Source organism: Pristis pectinata, chromosome 3 (assembly GCF_009764475.1).
Source record: "Pristis pectinata isolate sPriPec2 chromosome 3, sPriPec2.1.pri, whole genome shotgun sequence".
In the NCBI taxonomy this organism is placed as follows: domain Eukaryota; kingdom Metazoa; phylum Chordata; class Chondrichthyes; order Rhinopristiformes; family Pristidae; genus Pristis; species Pristis pectinata.
The window spans coordinates 89,119,268-89,145,619 of record NC_067407.1 but is presented as its reverse complement, the minus strand read 5'-3'; the positions used below and the strand labels follow the sequence as shown (position 1 = coordinate 89,145,619).

The 26,352-nt window shown below is 42.2% G+C and overlaps 1 protein-coding gene across 2 annotated transcripts in view; it reads right to left on the bottom strand.

Annotated features, from left to right (window-relative positions):
* sptlc3 (serine palmitoyltransferase, long chain base subunit 3) overlaps positions 1–26,352 on the bottom strand; it is an 80,551-nt gene that overhangs the window by 46,145 nt on the left and 8,054 nt on the right. For both annotated transcript variants that reach the window (XM_052011050.1, XM_052011051.1), the window contains exons 2-4: positions 17,403–17,597; positions 6,231–6,385; positions 3,536–3,684 (exon numbers count right to left, since the gene is read on the bottom strand). In XM_052011050.1, coding sequence (XP_051867010.1) covers positions 3,536–3,684; positions 6,231–6,385; positions 17,403–17,597 — 499 coding nt within the window. The remainder of the gene's footprint in view (positions 1–3,535; positions 3,685–6,230; positions 6,386–17,402; positions 17,598–26,352) is intronic.

Below are 26,352 nucleotides of genomic sequence, written 5' to 3'. Positions count from 1 at the left end.
AACTTGCCTTTAAGATCACAAATTGCTCCCAGATGGCTTCTAGGAGCATGATCAACCCAATTTAGCATCTAGCCACAGAAGAAACTATTGGAGCAGAGATCCCCTTATGAAACGTCTTTGATTGTTTTACTATGTTAAAGGCACTACCTAGAGAGCTCAAGTGGAAAAGGAGCTAAAAAGAGATAACAGGCAGTGAGGGGGGTGGGAGGACATTGTGGAGGAGTATGAAAACAGTGTTGAAAATGTTAAAATTGAAGTGTTGTTGGGCTAAGTGCCAAAGCAGGTTAGCACTCACAGGGTGGTGGGTGAGTGAGATTGGTTATGTGGATCGAAATATGAAAAGTATTGCAAATGCAATTAGCCAGCCAAATGATATTGATACATAGCAGGTTTCTGTCTATTTCAACAAAAAGCAGTCAAGGGCTTAGAACAATATTGATTTATATAGCACCTCTACTGCTGCAAAAGTGTCCCCAAGGCACAGCACAGGATCATTATCAAATGAAGAAATGACGCCAAGTCACATAAGGAAATTACAATTGACTTCTAACAAAATCAATGCAGTGGGATTTAAGTGGGATCTTAAAAGGGTCAAAAGACAAAGGTGTTGGAGGGGACTTCAGGAGTTAAGGCCATCATAGCTGAAGGTATGGCCACTAATGGTGCAGTAAATTCAGCAATGACTAAGAGGCCAGAACTGGAAGACAGAGATACTTTGGAGCGTTATATAGTTCTTGATCACTCTTCCCGTGACTTTCTTGTTTTTGAACTCAGGATGTCTACTTATAAAGTAGACACCCTTATAAAACCCAGGATCCCATGTTTTTTTAACCACTTCTCAACTTGCACTTTGAACAAACTATGTTCTTGTATCATTTTCAGAATTGTGCCTGCTGGTTTATATTGTTTCTTTATTCCTACAAAATTCACATTTCTCAGCATCACAATGAATGGTTAACTTTCATTTGCCACCTACCCACCATTCTACCAGCCTGTCTATATCTCCTATTACCATCTTCCTCACAGTTCGCTATGCCTCCAAATCTTGCATCACCTGCAAATTTGGAAACAGTGCCCCGAACCCGAGTCTTGATCATAAACGTGTATTAATAAAAGTAGCAATGTTAGTACCTACCTTGGAGAACTACATTGTACACTTCCCTCCAGGTCAGACCTCATTAGAAATTTATGCAAAGACTTCAGCCAAAAGTGGTGATTATCCAAACAATACTGATGGAATATAGTACAGGAACATTGGAAATATAATGCTTGGAAATGAAAGACCAGTTTGAAACCCACAGAGGGGGAAAAACAATTTTTTCCTATTTTCAATCCCTTCAGTATGGTTTTCAGCATTAAGAGTGAAGATTGAATTGATCTGCCTTTTAAGCTCCAAAATCAAATGGATTTTTAGTTGCAGACTACGTGTTGCAGAAGTTACAGAGTTAGGATTCCACATATCCTCAACAAACATCTGAACATAAGCAACAGGTCTCAAAATGATTCAGTCTCAATTTGCTGCAAGGCTTCCTTCCATGTCATATGAAATACAAATAGGGCATCCTCCCTGCTTAACTCGTTCTACAAGATCACGAATAAACTGTATCGTGCACATCCCTCGATTCCCCTAATGTCCAAAAATCAGCCAAAATATGTGGGATGATTGAGCAGGCCACTGGATTGGAGAATGCAAAAGATCTTGGTATTGGAGTAAAATAATTTCTTATCTTCTAAAATGGCTAATGCCTTATCCTGAGATGCCCACAAATTTCATTTGTTTTCAGGAGCTTGATTTGCACAATCTGGCTGACATTACAACGGTCATTACTTCATGCCCTTCAGTAGTTGCAAAACACAACTGCAAGAAACTGCAGGGAGTTGTGAACACAGCCCATTCCATCACGCAAACCAGCTTCCCCTCTATCGACTCTGTCTACACTTCCTGCTGTCTCAGGAAAGTAGCTAACATAATCATTATCAGGGATAGATAAGATATAGACAGGAAGATTGCTTCCACCAGTAGGTGAGACTAGAACTAGGGGACATAGCCTCAAGATTCGGGGGAATAGATTTAGGACGGAGATGAGGAGAAACTGCTTTTCCCCAGAGAGTAGCGAATCTATGGAATTCTCTGCCCAGGGAAGCAGTAGAGGCTACTTCATTAAATATATTTAAGACACAGTTAGATAGATTTTTGCATAGTAGGGGAATTAAGGGTTATGGGGAAAAAGGCAGGTAGGTGGATCTGAGTCCACGGCCAGATCAGCCATAATCTTATTGAATGGCAGAGCAGGCACGACGGGCCAGATGGCCTCCTCCTGCTCCTATTTCTTATGTTCTTACTCCCACCCTGGTCATTCTTTCTTCTCCCCTCTCCTGTCGGGCAGAAGATACAAAAGGCTGAGAGCACAAACCACCAGACTTGAGGACAGCTTCCATTCCACTATTATCAGACTCTTGAATGGACCCATCATATACTAAAAGATGAACTGTTGATATCCCAATCTACCTTGTTATGGCCCTTGCACTTTATTTGTCTACCTGCATTGCCCTTTCTCTGAAACTGCAATACTATATTCTGCATTCGGTTTCCTTTTAACTATGTGCAGCATGATCTGTCTGAATGGCATGCAAAACAAAAGCTTTTAACTCCAATTTACTGTGAATGCTCCCCTTGCATTTGATCTCCCAAAGTGCAATACCTCACACTTCCCCAGATTAAACTCCATCTGCCATTTCTCTGCCCATATCTCAGAGTGACCTACATCCTGCTGTATCCTTTGACAACCTTCTTCACTGTCCACAACTCCAACAAATTTTGTGTCATCTGCAAACTTACTAATCAACCCATCTGTTTTTGCCAAATCATTTATATATATCACAAACAATAGGAGGTACCAGCACTGATGCTGCAGAACACTGCTAGTCACAGACCTCCAGTCAGAGTAAGACCCCCACCCCCACCCCCCCAACCACTAGCTTGCCTTCTATGCCCAAATTATTGAGCGCCCTTTCAGATGAAGTCGTAGATCTTACGGCACTCCTTTGGAAAAAGTTTTGTTGTTGTCCCAGTCAATTATCTATCCCTCAACCAAATTTCCTAATGCATTTTATCTAATTGTGGTCATGTGACTGCAGAAGCTTCCTGTGTCAAATTGGTTGCTACATTTCCTACATTCCACAGTCAGTAAATTCAAAATCCTTAAAGATTTCCTCAGGACATGAAAAACATGATGGAAATGCAAGGTTCTCTTTCTTTTATGGTGTAAGGACACATTTTACGGAAGTGAACCCAACTGAAAATAAAAACGTTGCAAATAGTTGATGGGTGGTTGAGAATAAATTGCATTGTTCATTAGCTTCCTATACTAATACATCATGGCAGGAAGCAAAGTGAAGGGCAATTAGTGACAAATGTCACACACAATTTTCTTAACATGTAGTCAACGATCAACCATTTGTTGCAGGCTTGTTATCTTATTGATAATGCAGCCAAGGTAAATGTTTGCTTACCCACTCGCTGACTATTACATACCCATTTCCTGCCTCGTGCTGCACACTCCTGCTCCATATGTCATTGTAACCTCTGCCACAGAGTTCAAGGATTCCCCTTTGTTTTCAGCGAAACCCAGGTAGTTGTAAGACCCCATGTTTATCACATCCTTAATTACTCGTCCTGTGTATCTGCATGAAATCAATGTTCGATATTAAAGTATTACAACAGGGTTTATCGTGTGCCAAAAAAAAATACTCAGGGCTTCACCCCACTTACGAAAAGAATCAATGACCTTTGTAAGAATTTGTCAGCAGCTGCAGGTTAATGACATGGACCCACAGGCCATCAGCCCTACAGCAACAGCAGCTGCTGGCTAAAACACCCACTCAGTCGTGAATGGAAAGGTTCCAAGTGTTGAGTGGCAGGTGGATCACATTCTTGCCCCAGAGTATGTCAATTATGGGCCCCATTCCAGAAATTTGAGCACAATCCACTTGCCAAACTGTCCATTCTTCCATCTGCTGGGTAAGAAATCAATCAAAAAAAATCGAAAGGCCCCTGCCGCAAATTTGGGCAGGACATCTCGCTCTCCTCCAACCCCTGGAACGTCCACAAGGTGACCACTCTGGAGCTGCACTTTACTTTGGATTACAGCATTCTATCAAGAGTTGACCCTGGTCTGAATGGGAGTGATGGACTGGTTGAGGCTCTCCTTGTGTCCGTGAGGGGGTGTATCGCCAGAGATGCAAAGTAGAGGAAGCTGGGTGGGAAGACGTCTGTGTGCAGAATAAACACAGATTGGTTGGGTCAAATGGCCATCTCTCTTCTGGAAATTCTATGGGACCTTCAGTGTGATACTGAGGCACACAGACCATAAGGCTTCAAGTTACATTCACAATCCTTGAGTTACAGAATTTCAGGTGAGGCACATACCGTAAGAAATTAGTCATGGTCACAAATTTATACATGGATACCTGCTGGGTGTGTGCATGGGACTATGATTCATCAGCCTAGCCAGTGTGCAACAGGAGTACACTATCTTAGGGACAGTTCTTGCCAATTGAGGAGGAGGAGGAGGAGGAGGAGGAGCAGGAGGAGGAGGGAACACATTTGCCAATTGCTGGAAACCTGACATAGATCCAGAAAACACTGATATAGACAGTATCAAAAAAGAAGCAATTAACATTTATAGGTCTCATCTTTGATCCAGATTCAGAGTGACCTAATGCATTCCATGAGTAACTAAAGGTAAGATATCTTTATTAGTCACACGTACATCGAAACACACAGTGAAATGCACCTTTTGCATAGAGTGTTCGGGGGGCAGCCCGCAAGCGTCGCCACGCTTCTGGCGCCAACAATAGCATGCCCACAACTTCCTAACCCGTACGTCTTTGGAATGTGGGAGGAAATCGGAGCACCCGGAGGAAACCCATGCGGACATGGGGAGAATGTATAAACTCCTTACAGACAGCGGCCAGAATTGAACCCAGGTCACTGGCGCTGTAAAGCATTATGCTAACCGCTACACCACCGTGCCTGCTTGGAGTTCTCCTTAACATTCTTCACTTACTCCACCCCATCTCACTCTCTTTTCCCTCCACGTTCACCCTTTGCTCCTGATGCGTACCTCACTGGTTCAGTTCTTCAGAGAACACAAAGGAATAGGCCAATCGATCTAATTAATGTGTGCTGGAGTCTATGCTCCTTGTGAATCTTCACCCAGTTTAAAAATTACAGTGTGAAACCTTGATGGATGGTGAACACATAATTCTATTTCAAAGTTTCTTTCATTCATGACTGCCCTTCAAGATCACTGTCAAGACCAAGTTGCTTCCTCCTCCTCCTTCATTCTTTTCATGCTAGTTAAGGCCAAGCAGGTCTCATGAAATCTTAAGACATGGACATCTTTGTGAGGAGGAGGGGTGTTAATTAATTCTCTGGCATGTGTAAATTAACGAATCTACAAGACTTGATGACATGTGTAAACAAGAATTAATAAATAAACAAGAATTAATTACACGTGTAAATAAACAAGTCTACTTCAGATTGAGGCCTTCCATTAGCAGCACTGATCTGTTTCAGTGCTACTGATGGAAGGCCTCAATATGAAGTAGGCACGTTTGGGCTCAGCTCCGGGGAACATATCTAGACTAGCTTTGTAGATGTTTCATCACCTGTTCTTCTTCAAAATAAAGGCTACGAGATCTTTTTCATTCACCCAAGAGAACAGACAGCACCTTGTTTTTGAAGTCTCATCTGAAAAGGTTAATTTCCAGCTGTGCAGTACTCACTCAAAGTGAAGGTGTCAGTCTAGACTTTGTACATGGATGCTTGGAGATGGATTTGAAATTATGACCTCCATAGTTGGAGATGAGAGCATTACCCTTTGAGCCACAACAGCTCCCAGAGCTACGAGAAGAGTGGCTCTCTCATACCTGATATTTAAGTACCTAATTTTAAATTCAGCACTGAAAGGGTGGAACAAAAGTTTGTTTTGTTATTTATTGATTATTTTTTGAAACTGAGTACTGCTGGTAAGACCAACATTCTTTGCCCATCCCCAGCTACCCTTGAGAAGGTGATGGGGAGTCACCTTCATGAGTCACTGCAGTCATTCTGGTGAAGGTACTCCCAGTGTTGCTCAGTAAGGTGCTCCAGGAATTTAATCCAGCAACAATAAAAGAACAAGAGTTATTTTCAAATCACACTACAGTGCAACTTCACATTGTACCTGAAAGTCCAGTTGTAATCATCACTGACTCTCTCCACCAAGTCAAACGTAGGGCCAGGCACACTGCATATTGGACGATTCCAGTTGTCACGCACTCTCATGTATAGATTTCTTTTGTAGAAATTTTCAAAGTCTTGATAAAGTGGCACAAAATCCTACGTCATGAAACATCAAACAATAAGCGCCATGCCAATGAACAAGGTTTATTTAACATTAACAAGTAAAATATCAAAAGGTACTTCACACAAATGTCTTATTCAACAAAATTTGACATGCAACCATACAAGGAGATATTGGGACAGGTTTGTCAAAGAAGAGGATTCACGGAACGTTTTATAAAGCACAAAGAGAGGAAGAACAAAAGAACTTTAGGGAGGGAATGCCAAGCACAAAGGCAAAAGCACCACTATCAATCAATGGTGAAGTGATTACATTGGGGAATGGGCAAAAAAAATGTCAGAATTAGAGGACACTGAGATCTTGGAAGGTTTAGCATTTAGAGTTTATATACTTGGAAAGATGATGCAAAAATCAGTGCTTTAAAATTCTCCAAGGGGCTGTACTCTAAATCAACAGCAATAAATATCAACAGCTCAGTACCCTCTAGTGCCTGTACAACCAAATATAACTAAACAAGCCAAAATATATAGAAGATATCCCTTTGCAGGTTATTTAAACTTAAGATTTGAAAGTGATTCTCCTTCAAACTTCGATTGTACTTAATGCAGGGAGTAAATCTCATCCCAAAAGTGAGATATTACCACAATTATTATTACAAATGATGAACAACAAGTTACCACTCCCTGACTTTAAACTGTGGAACTGAAGCATGTAGGACCCCCCCCAAAAATGTTGCTAGTCCACTCAGAGTGATCTTCACTCCTCCCCTTTATTGGGTTTAACTTTCAGGTGGAAGACATAAGATTTGGTGAGGCATGTACATAATGTTTTGAAAGCCATTGGACTGGTTAGGAAAGTAGTTAATGATGCATCTGAGATCAGAGGCTTTATAAACAGAGGCACAGAGCACAAAGCCAGATAGTTGTGAGAAATCTGAATGAAACAAGTCTGATCCAGCTGTGAAAGCATCCAGTCTGGCTCCCATTCTTTACAAAGGATAGAAGGACTCTGGAGAGGTCATAGAAGAGGTTTACTGGAATGCTTACAGAGATGCTACAGGCATAGACTGGAGAAGTCAAGGTTGATCTTTTCAAAGCCAAGATTCTTTGAAGATGTTTAAAATCGTGAAGGCTTAAGATAAAATAAAGTCAAGCTGTTTTCAATTGCTGAGAGATAGATAACAGGAGAACAAAAATTTAAGGTTTGGCAAGAGAAACAGATGGGATAAGGGAAAGGCTTACATGCCACATACAGTTAGGATTTGGAATGCAACGTGTGCTAGACTGGAGAACGCAGATTCCTCAGTAGTTTTCAAAAAGGAATTAGATAGGCATTTGAAAGAACCACTTTGTGCTGGCAGAGGAGGGAATGAACGTGTAAGGTGATAGATGGGATGCCAATCAAGTGTGTTGTTTTGTCCTGGATGGTGTCAAGTTTCTTGAAAGTTGTTAGAACTACACACATCCAGGCAAGGGATGAGTGTTCTATGATGCTCTCATTTTTTGCCTTGAAGTGGCAGAAATACTTTGGGGTGTCAGGAATTAAGCCATTTGTTGCAGGATACCAGGTCTCTGACCTGTTCTTATAGGCATGGCATTTCTGTGACTAGGTGCAGTTGAGTTTTTGGTCAATTGGTGACCTCACATCTTTGATGGTGGGGGACTCAGCAATGGTAATCCCATTGAATGCACTCCAGATTGAACCAACAGACTTTGTATAAATAGAAAAATCTACTTATTCATCCTCTGGTTCTTTGATATTCGCTCTTAAGAGACGCAAGGAAACTTTACATGGAACCTGCTTATGGAAATTGTTTTGTGGAAAACTTGTGTTTTAAATATCCTACCAAATGACTGAAAATCCTGGGCATATTACTGCCACACACCTGAATATCAACCCTGCTGGTTGGGGGAGTTTGCTGTGCAGACTATGACTCTGTGACTAAGGGCACTGGTGAGAACATTTAAAAAAAGGCTTATGAGATAAATACAAGTATCAGAAGCCTGCTACTCACAAAGAAAATCTTCACTCCCTCACAGCAACTAATTACTGAGGGTGTCTTTTATTGCTTTTCCATTCCTGAATATTGCTTTTTCTTTGGTGGTAGATATTGCTACTAAGATCAGTCAGTTAGTCAATGCCAATCTGAACCTCGTTTCATGGTCCATCTTGAAGCATTTATTCTCAGATCGAGACCTGCTCCAGTCAACCAAACCACTGCATCTGGTACTAGCCAATACTCGGCCTCTTCCTGTTCTTTATTGTAACAGATTGCTGCGGTCCAATTTAAAATAACATCCTCCCAAACTCTCTTCATGCCAGTCACTCTCTCCATGACAACTTCATAGACCTTACAGCCAGAAATAGGCCATTCAGCCCCATGGGTCCATCCACACGATCATTTCCTCCCCCATCTTATTTCAGCTAACGCCATCAACATATCCCTCTGCTTACTCATTAGTTTATCTCTATCCTTTTCAACTACTCCCTGTGGTAGCAACTGTCCACGAAGTGCAATTCATTCCCACATCAAGACAATTCTGAAGTGCCAAAATGTCTTTGGAAGCAGAATGACATATTTTCTTCTTTCTGTGGATTGAACGCAGATCGCACATCTAACTTACTTCCTTATCCCAGGGTCCTCTGATGTCAGGTTGCAATATTAGTAGCTGTACTTTTTTCTTTCTTTTAAACAGACATAACAGGCAAAGATAGTCAGAAACTTGTGCTACATTACACAAAAATATGGGAATCGCATGCAGATGCCAGAGGTGAAAAGCAAAGGAAGTCAGCCAGTTCCTCAGTATATGCTAGCCAAAAGGTTCAATCCACTTGCTTGAAATCATGGAAAACAAGGCAAAGACAGACTTGAAGTTCAATATCTCCTGCTGCTCCCTCAGGGTATTTGTCACAAGGTGCCTCACACCTGGCAAAATTCTTTATGAAGCATTGTCATTATTATACTGCAAGAATGTTGTAATGTAGCTTGCACAACCAGCAACACATTAGCAATCAGCTAACATGCCACTGCTGTAGTAGTAAGGAATAGATAATAGCTGGGGCATTGAGGGCAAATCCACTGCTCTTCTTCAAATCAACACCTTTCATGTCCACCTAAGGCAGGCAGGACTTTGGTTTAATACCTCTTTTAAAAAGGGAGGCCAAACAGGAACAAAAGCAAATGCCTCCCATGGGCTGGATTGCCCTTGGAATTCAATTACCCGAGGGTAGTGGATACTCAATTGATAAGTATATCCAAGGCTACAATTAATAGAATCCTAGGCATGAAAGGAAGCATAGGATATAGGAAGAAGTCAGTGGGTTGAGCAGGATCTGTGGGGAAAGGAATTGTTGACATTTCAGGTCAAAACACTGCATCAGTCCTGAAGCAGAGTTTCGACCCAAAACGTTGATGATTCTTTTCTCCCTACATATGCTGCTTGACCCGCTGAGTTCCTCCAGCAGATTGTTTGTTGCTCCAGGTTCCAGCATTTGCAGTCTCTCGTCTCTCCATGGTATATGGGAACAGGACAAGAAAACAAAATTTGACTGTGAAGGTCAATGATAATTTTTAATGAGTGGTGGAATGGATTGAAGGAGCTAGTGGGTCCATCTTGCTCACATTTCTTACGTTGTGTCCTCTACTCGAGACGAGATGGCCCTAGAGAGGGGGTATGCACCATTCTCTAAAGTGATCGAGGCTTTCACAACTGAAAGGTACCACAGGACCGAGGCCTATGTGACTAGCAGCATTATTTTATCGTTTGTATTCTTCACATTTTGCAATTTGAGCTTTTAATGTTACTCTGGGGAGAAACTGCATTTAGTTACTGTTAATTTGAGCAACCGTTTAACCCCTCCTGGGCTTTAATTAGAAGAACACGCAAGGATCCTTTGTGGGACTGGGGACAAGATCTACAATGTGCTACCAGGCACGGAGCGCAATCAGCCACAGATCAGCAGACTCTCTTCTTCGTCACATGCCAAAAGCTTGAGCACAAACTTCTACACTAATGTTCTAATGCAGTGTCGTGCTGTCTGAGGTGCCATCTTGCAGGTGAGGTGTTAAAACAAAGCTGGCCTGTTTTTTCAGGTGGATGTAAAAGATCCTGTCTAAAGAAAGACACTGATGTAGTCTGTATTTTGGGAAAATATTTATTCCTCAACCAACAAGATTAACACAGATTATTAGTCACCAAATACTTTGCGCGAGACCCTGCCTTGTGCAAGTTGACTGCTGCATTTCCAACCAAGTGACCAAGCTTCAAAGTGTATTTTCTTTACTGTAAAGTGCTTTGGGACATTCTGAGGTTAGAGATGGCAATGTTCAATGAATGCAAGCCTTAGAGGATCCAATGGCTACAAGTTGAGAAATGCCAATGTTATCATTACTGTCTGAAAGAGCCAAAAAAACTAAACCCAGCCTGTGTGGATTTTCAACTAGTGAAATAATGAAATGATTCAGACTTCTGAAGTGCCTTTGACTGCACAAAAAGCCGTTACAAAATCTAAAGGCTGCTGATAATCCTGGGTGATGCTTAAGAATGGTTTTCTTTTTGTCCATTCACCGAATATGATTCATTACTGTGTGGCCAGCACCAGCTGCTCATACTTACTACCCCTGAATTTGGGTGGATGGAAGGCCATTTCTGGGTGGGGCCTACAGTTGAAGGTCAACATTTGCTGCAGGTCCGAAGTCACATTGGTCAGAAGTAACCCAATGTTATGAACATCAAATGTCTTTTTTTAAATTTCAGGTGACCCACACTTCTTGTTCTCCTCCCCCACACATTCACCTTCACCATCTAGTTTTCTTCCCTCTTTGTTCACTTTTCCCCATCCCCTGGCCCCAACCCCCACCTGGTTCCATCTGCCCAGCATTCCATCACAAACTGGTTCCATCTATCACTTACCAACCTCTATCCCACCCCCACCTTGCACTGCTATATACCGGCAATTTTTCCTCTTCCTTCTCAGTCCTGATGCAGGGTCTTGACCCGAAACATTAACTTAGAGGCTATAAATGTTAGCAGGTCCCACGTTCAGACCCTGGCAGCTCTTTTGACCCCCACCCCACAACACTTCATGCAGGGGGCACAAGTGGCCAGATTCACTGCAGATGACGCAAATCTTCCATTCACATGTTACTTTGACACAGTACAGACAAGCACTCATTTAGAGCATAGAACACTACAGCACAGTACAGGCCCTTTGGCCCACAATGTTGTGCCGACATTTTATCCTGCTCTAAGATCTATCTAACCCTTCCCTCCCACATAGCCCCCCATTTTTCCATCACTCATGTGTCATGGTTTAGGGGTTGCATACTCTGAAACTTTTCAAAGGATGATTCCCAAACAAAGCTGAATCTGTACATAGAGACATTATAGTGACCAAAAGCTTGGCCAAAGAGATAGATTTTAAAGAAACCTTTAGGGAAGGTATTTCAGAGAGAGGCCAGATACAAGAGAAGCTCAACTTCACTTCCGGTGGAATATAACCATGCTTTAAATTGTGAGGGCTGATTCAACGACTACTCTGCCCAAGAATGAGAGTGGATCTTAGGGTTTTAGGTAGCTTATAGCCCTTCAGAATGGCAGAAAAAGGGTGAAGAATATAATAAAGAGAAGCAGGAGAAGGCAATTCTTCACACATTGCACTTAGAGCACTCTTCAATCAGTTCATAGCTGATCTTTTGGTCCAGTACCACAGTCCTGTTCCCATTACATTCAAAACTCAATTTTGAATTGGTTCAAAAGAGCATTGGTTCAAAAGGGAGAGCATGCATGTGAATGGTGAAGGAGTGGAGGGGGAGGAGTGGTGGTAACAGGGGAGGGGAGGCATTGATAGAGAATTCTGTGCAAGAAACTTAATTAACAATGAGAGAATTGCGAGAGAGGGAAAGGAAGTTTGGATGGGAGGGAGGGATGGGGTTGGCACAGGTGGAAGGGCAGGTGCCTGAGTGTAGGAAGGGATGAGGTAGGGTCCTGTTTTTTTGGAGGGAGTGTGATTAGAGTGCCTGGGTGGAGAAAGCAGCTTGGACAGAGGGAGGCATGGGGGTGCTATACATCAGCCAGTTGAGAGGTTAGGAGTGGAATGGCTGCACAGAGAGCTGAAGGAAATGCAACGTATGGTGCCGGTTGTTCATGCTTGAATTTCAAGGCTGGAAGAAGTTCCTCAATGAAAAGCAATGGGTGGGTACCACAGCTAAGTGCAAAGCTCTACAATCAGGTTTCCACCCACAACAGTAACTGGGTCAAAGTCACAGGCAATCTGCTCTCTGCAGCCTGTGACGTAGTCAACACACTAAACTCCTTCAGTGTGCTGCTCAGATTCACTTGGCTGCAGCATTTCTGATCACTGCCATCTCTCAGGCCACCTCAACACGACGTGCGGGGGCTTGGTGTGCAGTTCAACCCCAGGTGGAATTTTATACCCTTGCACTCATGACGACTGCCTGCTTCCACTCATGCACCATCACTAGGTTCTACCATCTCATACTGCTCACTCATTCATACGTGACCTTGTAGGCTTGACTATTTTAATTGCGCAATTTAATATTCTGGAAGTAAGTCAATTCCGCTCTCTCCCATTCCACATTCGTGGCCTTAATGTCTAAACCACTCTAATTCAGTAACTCCCTCCAGCCCTAAACACCCTTCCTCCACCACACCATCCCTCTTTAGATTTTGTCCTCCTAAACACAAAAGTGTTGACCCTTTAATTACATTTAAAGCTGGGTTAACAAAACAATTCTGCAACTACATCTCATCTTTACAAATTGTTTTGGAATTACCGAGATGCCTTTAATGTGACTGTGTTAAAGTTTCACGTGAGCACAGGTTCACAGTATCAATGCCCTTTTAACTCTTTCATGACAGCAGCAGTTCCAGTTTTACAATAGCACTGTCCCTTTAAGAGTTTCATAGTGTTCCTCTATAACAGTTTTAGAATGACAGAGGTCCTTTGTTCATTGATAGTGCCCTCTTTATAACAGTTTCACAATGAGTGACCCTTCAACAGCCTCATGATAATTGTACACAGTGAATAAAGAAAAATGAAGAGTTTATGATTCACAGTGTTTCATTATTTGCCATTCCCATAAATGATAACTGCATGCATCATAACTGTGGCGGAACTCAGTTTTACTTTCCACTTGACTATGACTTTAACTGAGAAGCAGACAGGTGACCAGCTACAAGCCTGCTGCTCATCAATGCCAGAGTGTGCTTAAGTAGCTGGGAGACTATCAGTCAATCTCCCCTCAGTTCTTGCAATGCACTTCCAGCAGTTAGGCTTGGTTCACCTGCTGAGTCAAATGCTAACCCATCTACTTTTCCAAAACTAATTAGCACCAAGTTCTGTTTGACTGTTATCCGTTTACTTGCTGACCCATAATGACATCAAGTGTGACATTGTTTTGATTTTAAAATTCTCACCCTTGTTTTTAAAACCCTTCACAGCCTCACTCCTCACCAATATCTGAAATCTCCTCAAGCTCTACAGCCCTGTCTACCACACGACCCATTTTGTGTCATTTGCCATCTTAAGAGTCATAGAGCATATGAGGCAGGTGTATCAGCTTCCTCCCCCTCTACACCCTCAACCTGAGTCTCAAGTCCCATGTAATTCTCCCTACATTCCCATCAATTCCCCCTCCTCCCTGAATTCTACCACTCACCTACAAACTAGGGGGTAATTTACAGTGACTAATTAACCTACCAAGCTGTACGCCGTCGGAACGAGCGAGGTAACCCGAGCACCTGTAAAGAACCAGCACAGGAGGAATGTGCGAACTCTATACAGGCAGCATCAGAGGTCAGATTTGAACATGGTTCACTGGAGCCGCGAGGCAGTAGCTCCACTAGCTGCACCACCGTGCCATCCTATGTTCCCTACATTTCAGTCCAAATCATTAATATGTAAACTACAGAAAGGAACCTGGTACAGAGCCCTGTATGGAACCCTGTTGGAAATAGCCTTCCAATCACAATACACCTGCTGACCATTACCTTTTGCTTCCTGCCACTGAGCCAATTTTCAATTCGTCCCCCCCCCCCACTTTAATGTTTTTGATTAGCTTACCATATGGAACCTTGATAAAAGCTTTGCTAAAATCCATCAAACAACATCAAGTACACTGTTCTCATCAAATCTCAAAAAAATTCAATCAGTCACAACCTTCCCTTTACAAATCCATGCTAATTGTTGTCTCTGATTAATATATACCTTGCAAAATGAAGGGTTTACACATTCCTTTAAGATGAATTCTAATAATTTGCCCATCACTAAAGTTAAACAAACTGCCTCATAATTACTTGGTTTATCCCTCCTTCCCTGTTTAAACAACAGTGCAACATTTACATGGCATCACTCTCGTAGACAGGGAAGAGCAAAAATTTCTAGTTAGAGCCTCTGCAATTTCCTCCCTGGCTTAACAACAGTCTGGTACACATTTCAAAGTCTGGCCAGTTATACATTTTCAAAGATGATAAACACTTTAATGTTTCCTCCTTTAGTATGTTAATCTCATTCAAAATTTCACACTTTTCTGCCTTAATTACAGTATCTGCATCCTCACCCTCTTTTAGGCAGACTGTCTCAAGAGAAGTATTGCAAACCTTATCCACATTGTCTGATTCCATACATAGGTTGTAATTTTTCCTCACTATACGGCTCTACTCTATGTACTTATAAAATATTGTATTTGCCAATATCCTTTCATGCCTTCACAGCCAAACTGTGAAGCAGTGAGCTGAATTAACAGTCCACTGTGCCAACATAATCCTTCCTCCCCCCCCCCCCCCCCCCCCAGTTGTGCACAATATAGAAGTCATGGGATAAATCAAGTTGCAGGAAATTGTTGCATGACAAGCTATCTGGTGGAACGTGAGAGGCAAGTCACAGGACAGAGGCTGTAACATTGCTGTGTGAATGAAATGAAGGGACATGGGGGGGGGTGTGTGGAAGAAAACATAATACATATTGTTGACATATTAAAAGAAAGGCTTTCATTTCAGTGAAAGGTGGAGGCTGAGGGGAGACCCGATAGAAGTTTATAAAATTAAGAGAGACATAAATAGACAGCTGGTATCTTTTTCCCAGGTTTGAAATTTCTAATACTAGAGGGAATGCATTGAAAGAGAGGGGGAAAATGTTCAAAGGAGATGTGCAGGGCAGGTTGTTTTTATAGAGAGAGTGGTGGATGCCTGGAATGCTCTGCCAGGGTTGGTGGTGAAGGCAGATACGATAGATATGTATAAAAGAGTCTTAGATAGGCACATGAATATGCAGAGAATGGAGGGATATGAACCATGTGCAGGCAGAAGGGATTACTGTAATTATGCATCATTAGCTTAATTAGTTTGACACAACATCGTGGGCCGAAGGGCCTATTCCTGTGCTATACTTAATCTAACATTATCCTTCACAACCTCAGTAGAAATCAAAGCACATTACACTTAATGAAATACTTTCTGGAGTATGGCCGTTTTTGTAGGAAATGCAGCAACCATTTTGAGCACAAGCAGCTCTCGTGAAAAGCAATGTACTAACAACCAGATAACTTGTATTTGCGTCATTAGGTGAGGAATGAATATTAGTCAGGATACCAGAGATAACTACTCCTGCTTTCCCTTAAAAAAAAGCACAAAGAACTCTGAAAGGGCATGCAGAGTGTTGACCCAGTGTCTCATCTGACAGAAGGCACCTCCAATAGCACAAAACTCTCCCAGTTCTGATGGGTCAATCTCACTTTTCCTGCTCAAGCTCTCTAGAGCAGGAATTGAACCCATAACCTACTGGCCTGGAGGCAAGAGTGCTACCTACGGAGCCAGATCTAATGCTTAAATAGAAAAACTTCAATATTCATGAACACTGAGAAATGAGCTATTGGGAGCTAGAAATGTTAGAGGTATTGCTCTAAAAAGAAACCCTTGCTCTGTTACTACTCTGCAAAACATCTTTGTTACATGTAGCAGGATCCTTCCTGTGACAGCATCAACACGTAGTCAGCAAATGTATTAAAGTGAAACAGGAATTTGGTCGATCATTCATTGCACTGCTCACAGGGAACACAGAGGTCAAGAGAACTACTTTGGTAACCTCCAACTGCTGCCAATTTGGAAAATGAGACATTAAATCACCCTGAGAAGCATTTTTCTGAAGTGACACTTGCCAATTCAAAGGATTTAGTCTCTGGGACAACCTCTCAATCTACTCTGTAAAAGCCAATGGAAAATTAAACAGTATTCTTACCCCATGTTTTCATTATAGATTTTGAGAAATTAACACAGTGTATTTTTGCTTTAACAAGAATTGCATTGAAGTGTTTAGAATGTGGACCTTGCTACCTCATGATATGGTTGAGACGAGAAGCAGATATTTTAAAAATGAAGCCAAATACACATTAGGAGGAGAAATCTATTGAGGGATGGAAGATGGTGGATAAGGAGCATAAGCTGTAGCATGGACCAGCTGGGTTGAAAGGCCCCATTTCTGGAACATTGATTCAGAGAGACATACAGCAGCGAAACAGGCCATTCAGCCCACTGAATCCATGTCAGCCATCAACCACCCATTTAAACTAATCCTACATTAAAGCTAATTTTTATTCTCCCCACATTCTACCACTCAGCTACACGTGAAGGGCAATTTACAGTGGCCAAATAACCGACCAACTTGCATGTCATTTGAATGTGGGAGGAGACGAAAGTACCTGGAGGAAACCCACATGGTCGCAGGAAAAAAGTACAAACTCCACACAGACAACACCAGAGGTACTTTGGTCCCACTGTCACATGAACAGCCCTGCAATAATCTCCGCTTGTCTTTATAACAAAACAATCAGCCACTTGAATGAGGAATGAGCAGTTGGCCAACGAATCAGACTCCAGCATTCGTGAAGCACTTTCAGGAAAGGTGGGCTTAAAGGAAGATAAGCAAATTCAAAAATCAACTCAAATCACATGCTATTGACTGCTGCATTTTGAACCATAGCAATAAAGCGTTAAATTCAGCACAATGCTCTGCTCAAGAACAAGACCATCCTACCTTTTGCTCTTTTCTCTCTTGTGCCGCGTGACATTTTTCAAGGCCCCAGGAACGCAGAAAGTCTCTCAAATATCCAAACAAGGTCACAATTCCATAGCCCATGTAAGTGAGGACAGGAACATATATCGGAGGCTGCTCAAAGGATTCAGAGAAGTACTTCTTGTGGTGATCCGTAGTGGACTTGCCATTGTGTTGCTGAAAAACAAAGATTTAAATGTTAGACTCACAGCACAGAAACAGGCCCTTCAGCCCAACTGGTCCATGCTGACCAAGATGCCCATCTAAGCTAGTCCCATTTGCTCATGTTTGGCCCATATCCTTCTAAACCTTTCCTATCCATCCATCTGTCCAAGTGTCTTTTAATATTGTGCTGCACTCCCTTCATTTGTAGGATGTATCACAAGCTTCATTAACCTCTTCAGCACCCTACAGTAAGTGATGTCTCACCAAATATCTGACTGTCCCTCCCATTACTGGCACCTGTTTAACCTTATGGTAAAGCAGCGCTGCACTTGACGTTATAGCCAAGGCCGCAAACACTTACGAATACTGTGTGCAATTCTGGTCACCACAATGGCCCTTGAGGTACTTAATGTTTGCTGGAGATTACCTATGGAGGTACACTTTGCTGGTCAGCTCAGTTTTTGTTTCCTTCTGTGCAAGGTACTCAAGTATGGAAAGTGCTGAGAGTTGGATGCTGGCACAATGTAGCAGGTACAGTACAAATCAGTGGCCATTTCAGACAGTATTTAATCAATCCCATAGCCCAGATGAGTTTTTGACAATCCAATAGTTTTATGGTTATCGTTGCTAATACTTGCTTTTTTTTAAAAAACTGTATTTAAGTTTCACAGGTGTCATGGTGGGATGGAAACTTCTTTCAGAATTGCCAATATGGTAATTTTAGATTACTAGTCTGTTAATATAACTGTTTGACCATCTCAGTACTCTATCCAGCAATAGTTACTCATTAATAACCAGCACAAAGTTTGGGCTTTGCCAGGAGCACTGAAGTTCAAACATGGACCAAAGAACTGAGGCCCAGAGGTGGGCTGACAGTAACTGCTCTCGACATCAAGACAGCACATTGACCCCTAGTAAAAGTGAAGTCAATGGGCGTCAAGCGGAAAACACTCCCTCACTTTAAGAACTGTAGGAGTACCTTTACCAGAAGGATTGCAGCAGTTCAAGGTGGCTCCTAAGACATCTACAAAGACCTGTGGGCCAAGTGTACTGTAGATTCAATGCAATAGAGGGTGGGATTGAAGAACCTGCCCATTAGTTTCTCTCCCTTTTCCAATATAAAGGAATTAGTCAGGTGTGTAACCCCTCGGGTCCCTCTACATTGCTCTCAGTCAAGTTGCTAGGATGCTGCAACTACCTCAATGACAACTCACTTCATTGGGTTTCCTTTCCTTCAGCTGGGCAATCCCTGACTGAGATCATCTTACTCCATGCTCAGCTAGAACATGGTAATCTACATGACTCAGTCCTGCCCTGGGAATTGCTATTCCCAATACAGCCATTGCTGCCTACAACTACGTTTTAAATTTCTCAAACAATTATCCTTCATCTGGTTTCTGTGTTACTTGTCAGATCATAGAATACTGCACAGGAGGCAGCCAACACGTCCATTGTGCCATTACTGATATTTATGAATGCTAGCTCATGCTTTATCATCACTTACTATCCAGCCTTGGCCATGCAGCAGATTTCTTTCCTGACAACATTAATTCCTCTTTATGGGGAAAGATCTGTAATGGGACAGTATGGTGCTCAATGTTTTAAACTTATTTTTAGACACTCAGCAGATTGCATGTGCTGACACAAATTGAAATTCAGTGCCTATCCAAAAATAAACAGTAGCAATATGAGAAATGCACTTGTCATTTTGGAGAAGCAGGAGACAGAAGCCAAAGCTTGTGGGCATTTTAGATGTCCTCGAAATTAATACATTAATTTATTAATAAAGAGAATTATCAAGAGTGAAGTAATTTGATAGGAGTTATTTAAAATCATGAAGGCTTCAGAAGGGGTAAAATGAGAGAAACTGCATCTGAAGGTTGAAGAGCCAATGACCAGAGGCATAGATTTAAGGTGAGATTGGCAGATAAAGGGATTTTTCCTTACATAGAAAGTGGTAAGGTTTTGTAATACAAATAGAAAATGGTGGAAACTGAATCAATAATGCTTTCAAAAGAGAATTTAATAAATAGGAGGAAAAATAAATTGCAGGAAAAATAGGCAAAGATCTGGTGACTGAGGCTAACCGGACGGCCTTCTGAGAGAGCCAGTAGGAACCCAAGTGGTCAAGTGGTCTAATTCTGGACTGCATATTTCCACAGCTCTGATTTCCTTACAACATTTCTTTAGCACCTTTAATGTGGCAAAATGCCCGTAGCTGTTTTGTTGTAGGATTATCAAACAAAAATTGGTGCTGAGGCACCTGGAGATATTGGGGCTGATAATCAATAACTCTGACAATGGCTGATTTGAAAGAGCATTTTAGGAGAGGAAGAGAGGTAGAGATGCAGAGGGGTTTATGTAGGGAATACCAGAGCCTGCGGTTTGGTAACTTAATTAGTTAACATTGACAGCTGTTCCTTAAGTTTGGGGATGAGGTGGTGTCCAGAATTGGACGAGATCATGGAGGGTTTTGGGGCTGAAGGAGATAACAGAGTTGAGAGGGGTAAGATGGTGGAGGGATATGAAAACAAGGATGAAAATTTTAAAATCACAGTGCTGATTAATCAGGAATTGGTGTGGATCAGTAAGCACAGGGGCGAAAGGTGAATGTGGCTTAGTACAAGTCAGGGACCTGGTGGTAGTGTTATAGATGACCTCAAGTTTATTAATAGTATATTCATTCATGGAATTTGGATGTTGCAGGCTAAGCCAACATTTATTTCCCATCCAAAGAGCCCATGCCAAGTCTGGAGTCACACAGAGGCCAGACTGGGCAAGGATGGTAGATTCCCTGAAAGGAAATTAGTACACAAGTGGGTTTTTACGATAATCCGGTAGGTTCATGGTCACAGTTATTGACATTAGCTTTTTAATTCCATGTTTAGAGCATGGCAAAATGCCCATAATCTGCCATTCCATAGTTCTGAAATCCCAATAGTTCAGCATCTGCCTCAGACACCCTGCAGTTGAAGCAATCTGCAATTAAGGTGCTCTGAAGGAAAGTTAGGCAACTCTTGGGGAAAAAGGAATAGGAGAATATATTGGCCTGGTTGGAGAAAGATGGGTGGGACAAGGCTCATAAATTATAGATTTAGATGTGTTAAACTGCTTCTCTACTGTAATTTCTTTTTAATTATGTCTGGAGGAATTTCTGAACGCATGACTCAAGTATTTAAAGACAGATAAAGTATTGGCCTAGGTCATGACACGATCACAAGTGTTGGAAATCTTACTCTTCAATCTTGACTAAAGCTTTCAAAGTAAATTGTTCTTGCAGGAAATACATAGAAAATCTCAACTGCAGGGTTAAGAACAAGAAGTTTGAAAGGGGACAAGATCCTGCATGATGGCTGAATGCAGTGAACTCATCCAAAATTAAACAGCTATGTTCACTGCACAAAATTGAGCACAATCCCAAGGTACCAAAGGACACCACACTGATGGAAATGCCACCTTTCAGATTAGATGTTAAACCAGCTGTTTACACTCACCCCTCAACCCAACCCAAACACTGCTCTCTCAACTGGATGCAAAAGGACCTGGGGCAATACTTCTAATAAGGGCAGAACAATATTCTGGCTAACAGTTATCCCTCAGTGGCACCTAAAATAGATGAACTAATCATCTATCCCATTGCTGCATGCGAGAGCTTGCATGTGCTACATTTCCTACAACAGACTGGAAATACCAGTGGGTAATGCTGGAGATATTCAGCAGTTCAGGCAGCATCTGTGGAGCGAGAAAATGAGTAACATTTCAGGTCGATGACCTTTGGTCATGAAAGGTGCTATTGAAAAGCAGGTTTTTCGTTCTCTGACATCTTAAAATAGAAAAAAGTGGATTCCCCTAGGAAAGTGCTTCCAGACAAAATATAATCGTTTACCTTACTGCCACTTATTATCCCTCTTCGTAGTGCCTGCTAACCAATGATTATTTTCAGTTCTGCCAAGACAATGGATCACAGACTTTCCCCAAAAGTATGAAGTTCATGTGGTGAGAATGACTGCCCTTGATGCCAAGGCAGTATTTGATCGAATATGGTGCTTGGGAGCCTTCATGACATTTAAATTAATACTCATCATAGGGAACTCTCCAAGGCTGGTCTTGCATCTTGCACAAAGGTAGGTAGGTTGTTGGAGACAAATTGTCTTGGCTCCAAGCTATTGCTTCAGGATTTCCTCAGAACAGAGCTTCCTTCTGTTAATTTATCTTCCATTCTGCTAATGCTAATTGGTTAAGCTGAACCAATTACATCAGCAGCAAAGGTTGGTGCAAGCCCAGTACCAGATATTCAGAGAAGAATTACACCTGTTCCCATGTCTGTAAATTGCCCACATCCTTTTTAAATCTCCACCATCAGAATGGCAGTGAAGTGGCTGTGCTAAGTAGGCCATATAATTTTACCCTCAACTTAAGTAAAAATATCGAGTTCAGACAAAGTTAGAAGTGGCAAGTTGAGAGTGATGTCAATGGAAAGTATAAATGTGCTCGCCCAGAATTGCTTGGTTTTACTAGTCAATTGCTTGTTATGAATTCTAGCAACAAAACTATTGGCAGTAATTTTTTTTAAAACTTGCTTGGCAGGAAGCTCATAGGATTGTGAAACACAAGCTTTATACTCTGCCCAATACTACTCTCCACCCATGTCAACAGAATGTGTAATAGGGTGGGGCATAAAATATGATCTCATCAGTTTCCCAGTGGCTGAACCAGATTGCAACTGTTCCCCTTCATTTTCCTGATAATTCCACATTCCTGAGGTTTGTTTTTAGTATCGCTCTCAACACAAATGTTCTGCCTTCTAAAAGGGAAACAATTTTTTGTTTTAAAAAGTGCTAACAAAATTGAACTTCAATAATTCTTATACATGATTAACTAATTTTTTTTATTTTCTCTTTGCATCTGTTCATATTCTCCTTCTGGAAAATGAAACTCTTCTCCTGTTTTGCATCTACCTCTTAGTCTCTAACATCCACTTTCCTCCATTCCCATGATCTGGAGTATGTTATGCTATTAACAGCATGGCTGCTAAACTCCTACTGTCCTCAGGGTGACAAGGAATGGACCATGCTCTTTACTGTGGCTACAAGAGCAGGTCAGAGGCTGGGTGTTCTGTGGAGTGACTCACTTCCTGACAAAATCATAAACCATTCCACATGTACAAAGCACAAATCAGGAGTGTGATGGGATACTCTCCATCTACAGAGGCCACTGTAATTACTCGCCAGACTGTTCAAGACAACATATCCTAAACCTGCAACCTGTAACACCAAGAAGGACAAGGGCAGCAGAGGCATGAGAACACCACCACCTGCAAGTTCCCCTCCAAGTCGGACATCACTTGGAAATACATTGCCCATTCTCCTTCAGTTTAGGATCCAAATCCTGGAACTCCTTCCCCAGCAACACTGAGGAAGTGCCTTCAATGCAGTGGTTCAAGGCGTGGTTCACCATCATCTTCTCAAGGACCACTAGGGATGGGACAAATGAGCAAAAAATACATAATCACCACTCTATAATTGCCAAGGCATGGTAGAATTAGGTCCAAGTGCTGGTAAATGGGATTAGTATAGATAGGTACTTGATTGGCATAGACATGGTGGGCCGAAGAGCTGTAGGACTATAAAAACAGCGAGGAGGAGTTCCATTCCTAAACAGATATTGGAATGGTATTAGTGAATACACACCGTGAGGAGCCTTGCCATTGGTACTGCGGATTGCAAATTCTGGACAGCCCATAATTTTCTCAACACATGCAAGTGGGAAAGTTGATGGAAACACACATCTGAATTTCCACTACTTAGCAGGTCTGAGTGAGCCTTGTTAAATTACACAAATTTCCTCAATCTGTGCCTTCAGATTCCAGAATATGCTTGTACAGACCTCAGAAGCAGAACACATGCACTTTGTTGCAGGCAAACATAAACCTTATTGTTGGTCAGAGCTGTACGAATATAAAACTATAGCATTGTTGGGACCACAGTGCCTTTGGGAGGTCTGCAATGCAGATAAATGGAACTGTGTTTATCAACATCTTGCCTAACGTAGAGCCTTCAGCACAGTCAAACATCCCAAGCTGCTTCACAATCTTACACTGAATCACGTAAAGAGCTGTTGGGAGAGGCAAGCAAAATCTTAATCCAAGATGTAGGTTTTAATGATAAAGGAAGATAAGGAAGCCACAGGGACAGTTATAGGGCGAAGTCAGCACGGTTTTGTTAAGGAGAGATCTTGCCTGACAAACCTATTAGAATTAATTGAGGAGGTAATAAGCAGGCGAGACAAAGGAGAGTCTGAGAGTCTGTGGACATCATTTACTTGGGTTTTCAGAAAACCTCTGACAAGATGCTGCACGAGGCTGCTAAACAAGGTAAGAGCCTACGGCGTGAGAAGCAAGGTACAAGCATGGATAGAAGATTGGCTGACTGGCACAAGGCAGAGAGTGGGGATAAAGGGTCCTTCTCAGGATGGCTGATGGTGACTAGTGGAGTTCTGCAGGGGTCAGTGTTGGAGCCACAAGTTTTCACTTTATACACCAATGATCTGGATGAAGGAACTGATGGCATTGTGGCCTAATTTAAAGACAATACCAAGATAGGTGGAGGAACAGGTAGTGTTGTGGAGGCAAGGAGTCTGCAGGAGGTCTTAGACAGATTAGGAGAGTGGGCAAAGAACTGACAGATAGAATACAGCATAGGGAAATGTGGGGTTATGCACTTTGGTGGGAAGAATAGAGATGCAGACTATTTTCTAAATGGGGAGAGAATTCAGAAATCAGAGGTGAAAAGGGACTTGGGAGTCCTGGTTCAGGATTCTCTTAAGATCAACTTGCAGGTTGAGTTGGTAGTAAGGCAGGCAATTGCAATGTTAGCATTAATTTCAAGAGAACTAGAATATAAAAGCAAGGATGTACTGCTGAGGCTTTAAAAGGTGTTGGCCAGACTGCACATTGGAATATTGAGAGCAATTTTGGGTCTCGTATCCAAGGATGGATGTGCTAGCCCTGGAGAGGGTCCAGAGGAGGTTCACAAGAATGATCCCAGAGATGAAAGGGTTAACGTACGAGGAGTGTTTGATGACTTTGGGTCTGTACTCGATGGATTTCAGAAGGATGAGGGAGGATTTCATTGAAACCTACTGAATACTGAAAAGCCTGGATAGGGTGGATGTGGAGAGGATGTTTCCATTAGGAGAGTCCAGGATCCAAGGGCACAGCCTCAGAATAAAGGGACATTCCTTTAGAAGTGAGGCAAGGAGAAATTTCTTCAGCCAGAGGGTGGTGAATCTGTGGAATTCATTGCCATGGAGGGCTGTGGAGGCCAAATCATTGGGTGTACTTAGGGCAGATATTGATAGGTTCTTGATTGGTAAGGGCGTTAAGCCAGGAGAATGGGGTTGAGAGAGGAAAAAAAAAATCAGCCATGATTGTTTGGCAGCGCAGACTTGATGGGCCGAATGGCCTGAATCTGCTCCTATATTTTATGGACCTACAGAGGGATTAAGCAGCTAAAGGCATGGCCATCAATGTTCTGGTGATTAGAGCTAGGATCAATAAAAGGTCTGGGGGTGGAGGGGTTGAGTGAGGTGGTCATAGAGATAGGGAAGGGATTGAGACCATGTACCAATCTGAGAATAAGGATTAGGATTTGAAAATTTAGGCAATATCAGAGGAGGAAATATAAGTCAGTGAACAAAAAAAGTTAATGGGTGAAATTTGGTGCAAGTTTTCTCACAAAAGTGACCAAAAGCACATGAAACAAACTTATCAGCCTATTACTGCTGACCAGTGGCCCATGAGGTTTAGTGGTAGTCCTATAATGTTCAAAAGACATAGGAAAAAGAGCTGGGATGGATGGAGTGGGGGTGGTGAAGCTTGAATAAAGACAAGAGCCAGCACAGAGCTAACTGGGGCTGGAAGCCCTGCAGATAATGGATGGGGCAAGAAGGGGGTTTGTCAAGGAGGATTCCCGCAGCTCAAGGTGGGCAAGGTTGATGGAAAAGTAGGCCAAGTAAAGACAAAGTGCAATGTCACATTGACAGAGGATAAAGTTATCTGGTAAGATTTGGTTCCGGCATTCGGCAAGATACTGCAGCTGAAGCAGATCACTAGAAACCAAGCATGGATGTAAAGCAATCACATATTTTGTACCATAAACAGCACCATATCTATCACCCAAATCAAAACAAAAAAATTCTTTCTGAAAATGTATTAGTCAGCAGTGTTAATATGTGACACACTCCTCTGCCTCCACCAGATACTTACTCACACCATCAATGCACATGTTTTTTTAAAATTATGAATATGCAAAAGTTTATTTGCTAAAAGCACTACAAATGACATGGTGTCAAAAACTACAGTGACTATCACAAGAACTACGCAGGCACATAACTACAGCAGAGAACACCAACTAAATTACCACAAAACGCACAACTTCATATCAGAATCTCGTTTACACCTCGATCCCCTGGTGGGCTCACTGATCGCGGAATTCGCCCAGGGTGCCCATGTAAACTGTGTGCTCCCTTGCACATTTTCCGTTCACACACTTTCATCAATTTACAGGAACAGTAACCTGGGATAATTCTTCCTTTAATTCTTTGAGCCACAGAGGGCACATGTATTGCTGGTCTCAAAACCAAGGGTCTATTCCACCATCTCCTTTGCTTCCAGATGGAACTCAGCCATACCACATGGGGGAGGCACTGAGCGAAGGTCAGCTGGAAGTGCAAACAAGTGGCTTGGAGTTAGTTATCCTGGTCCCCC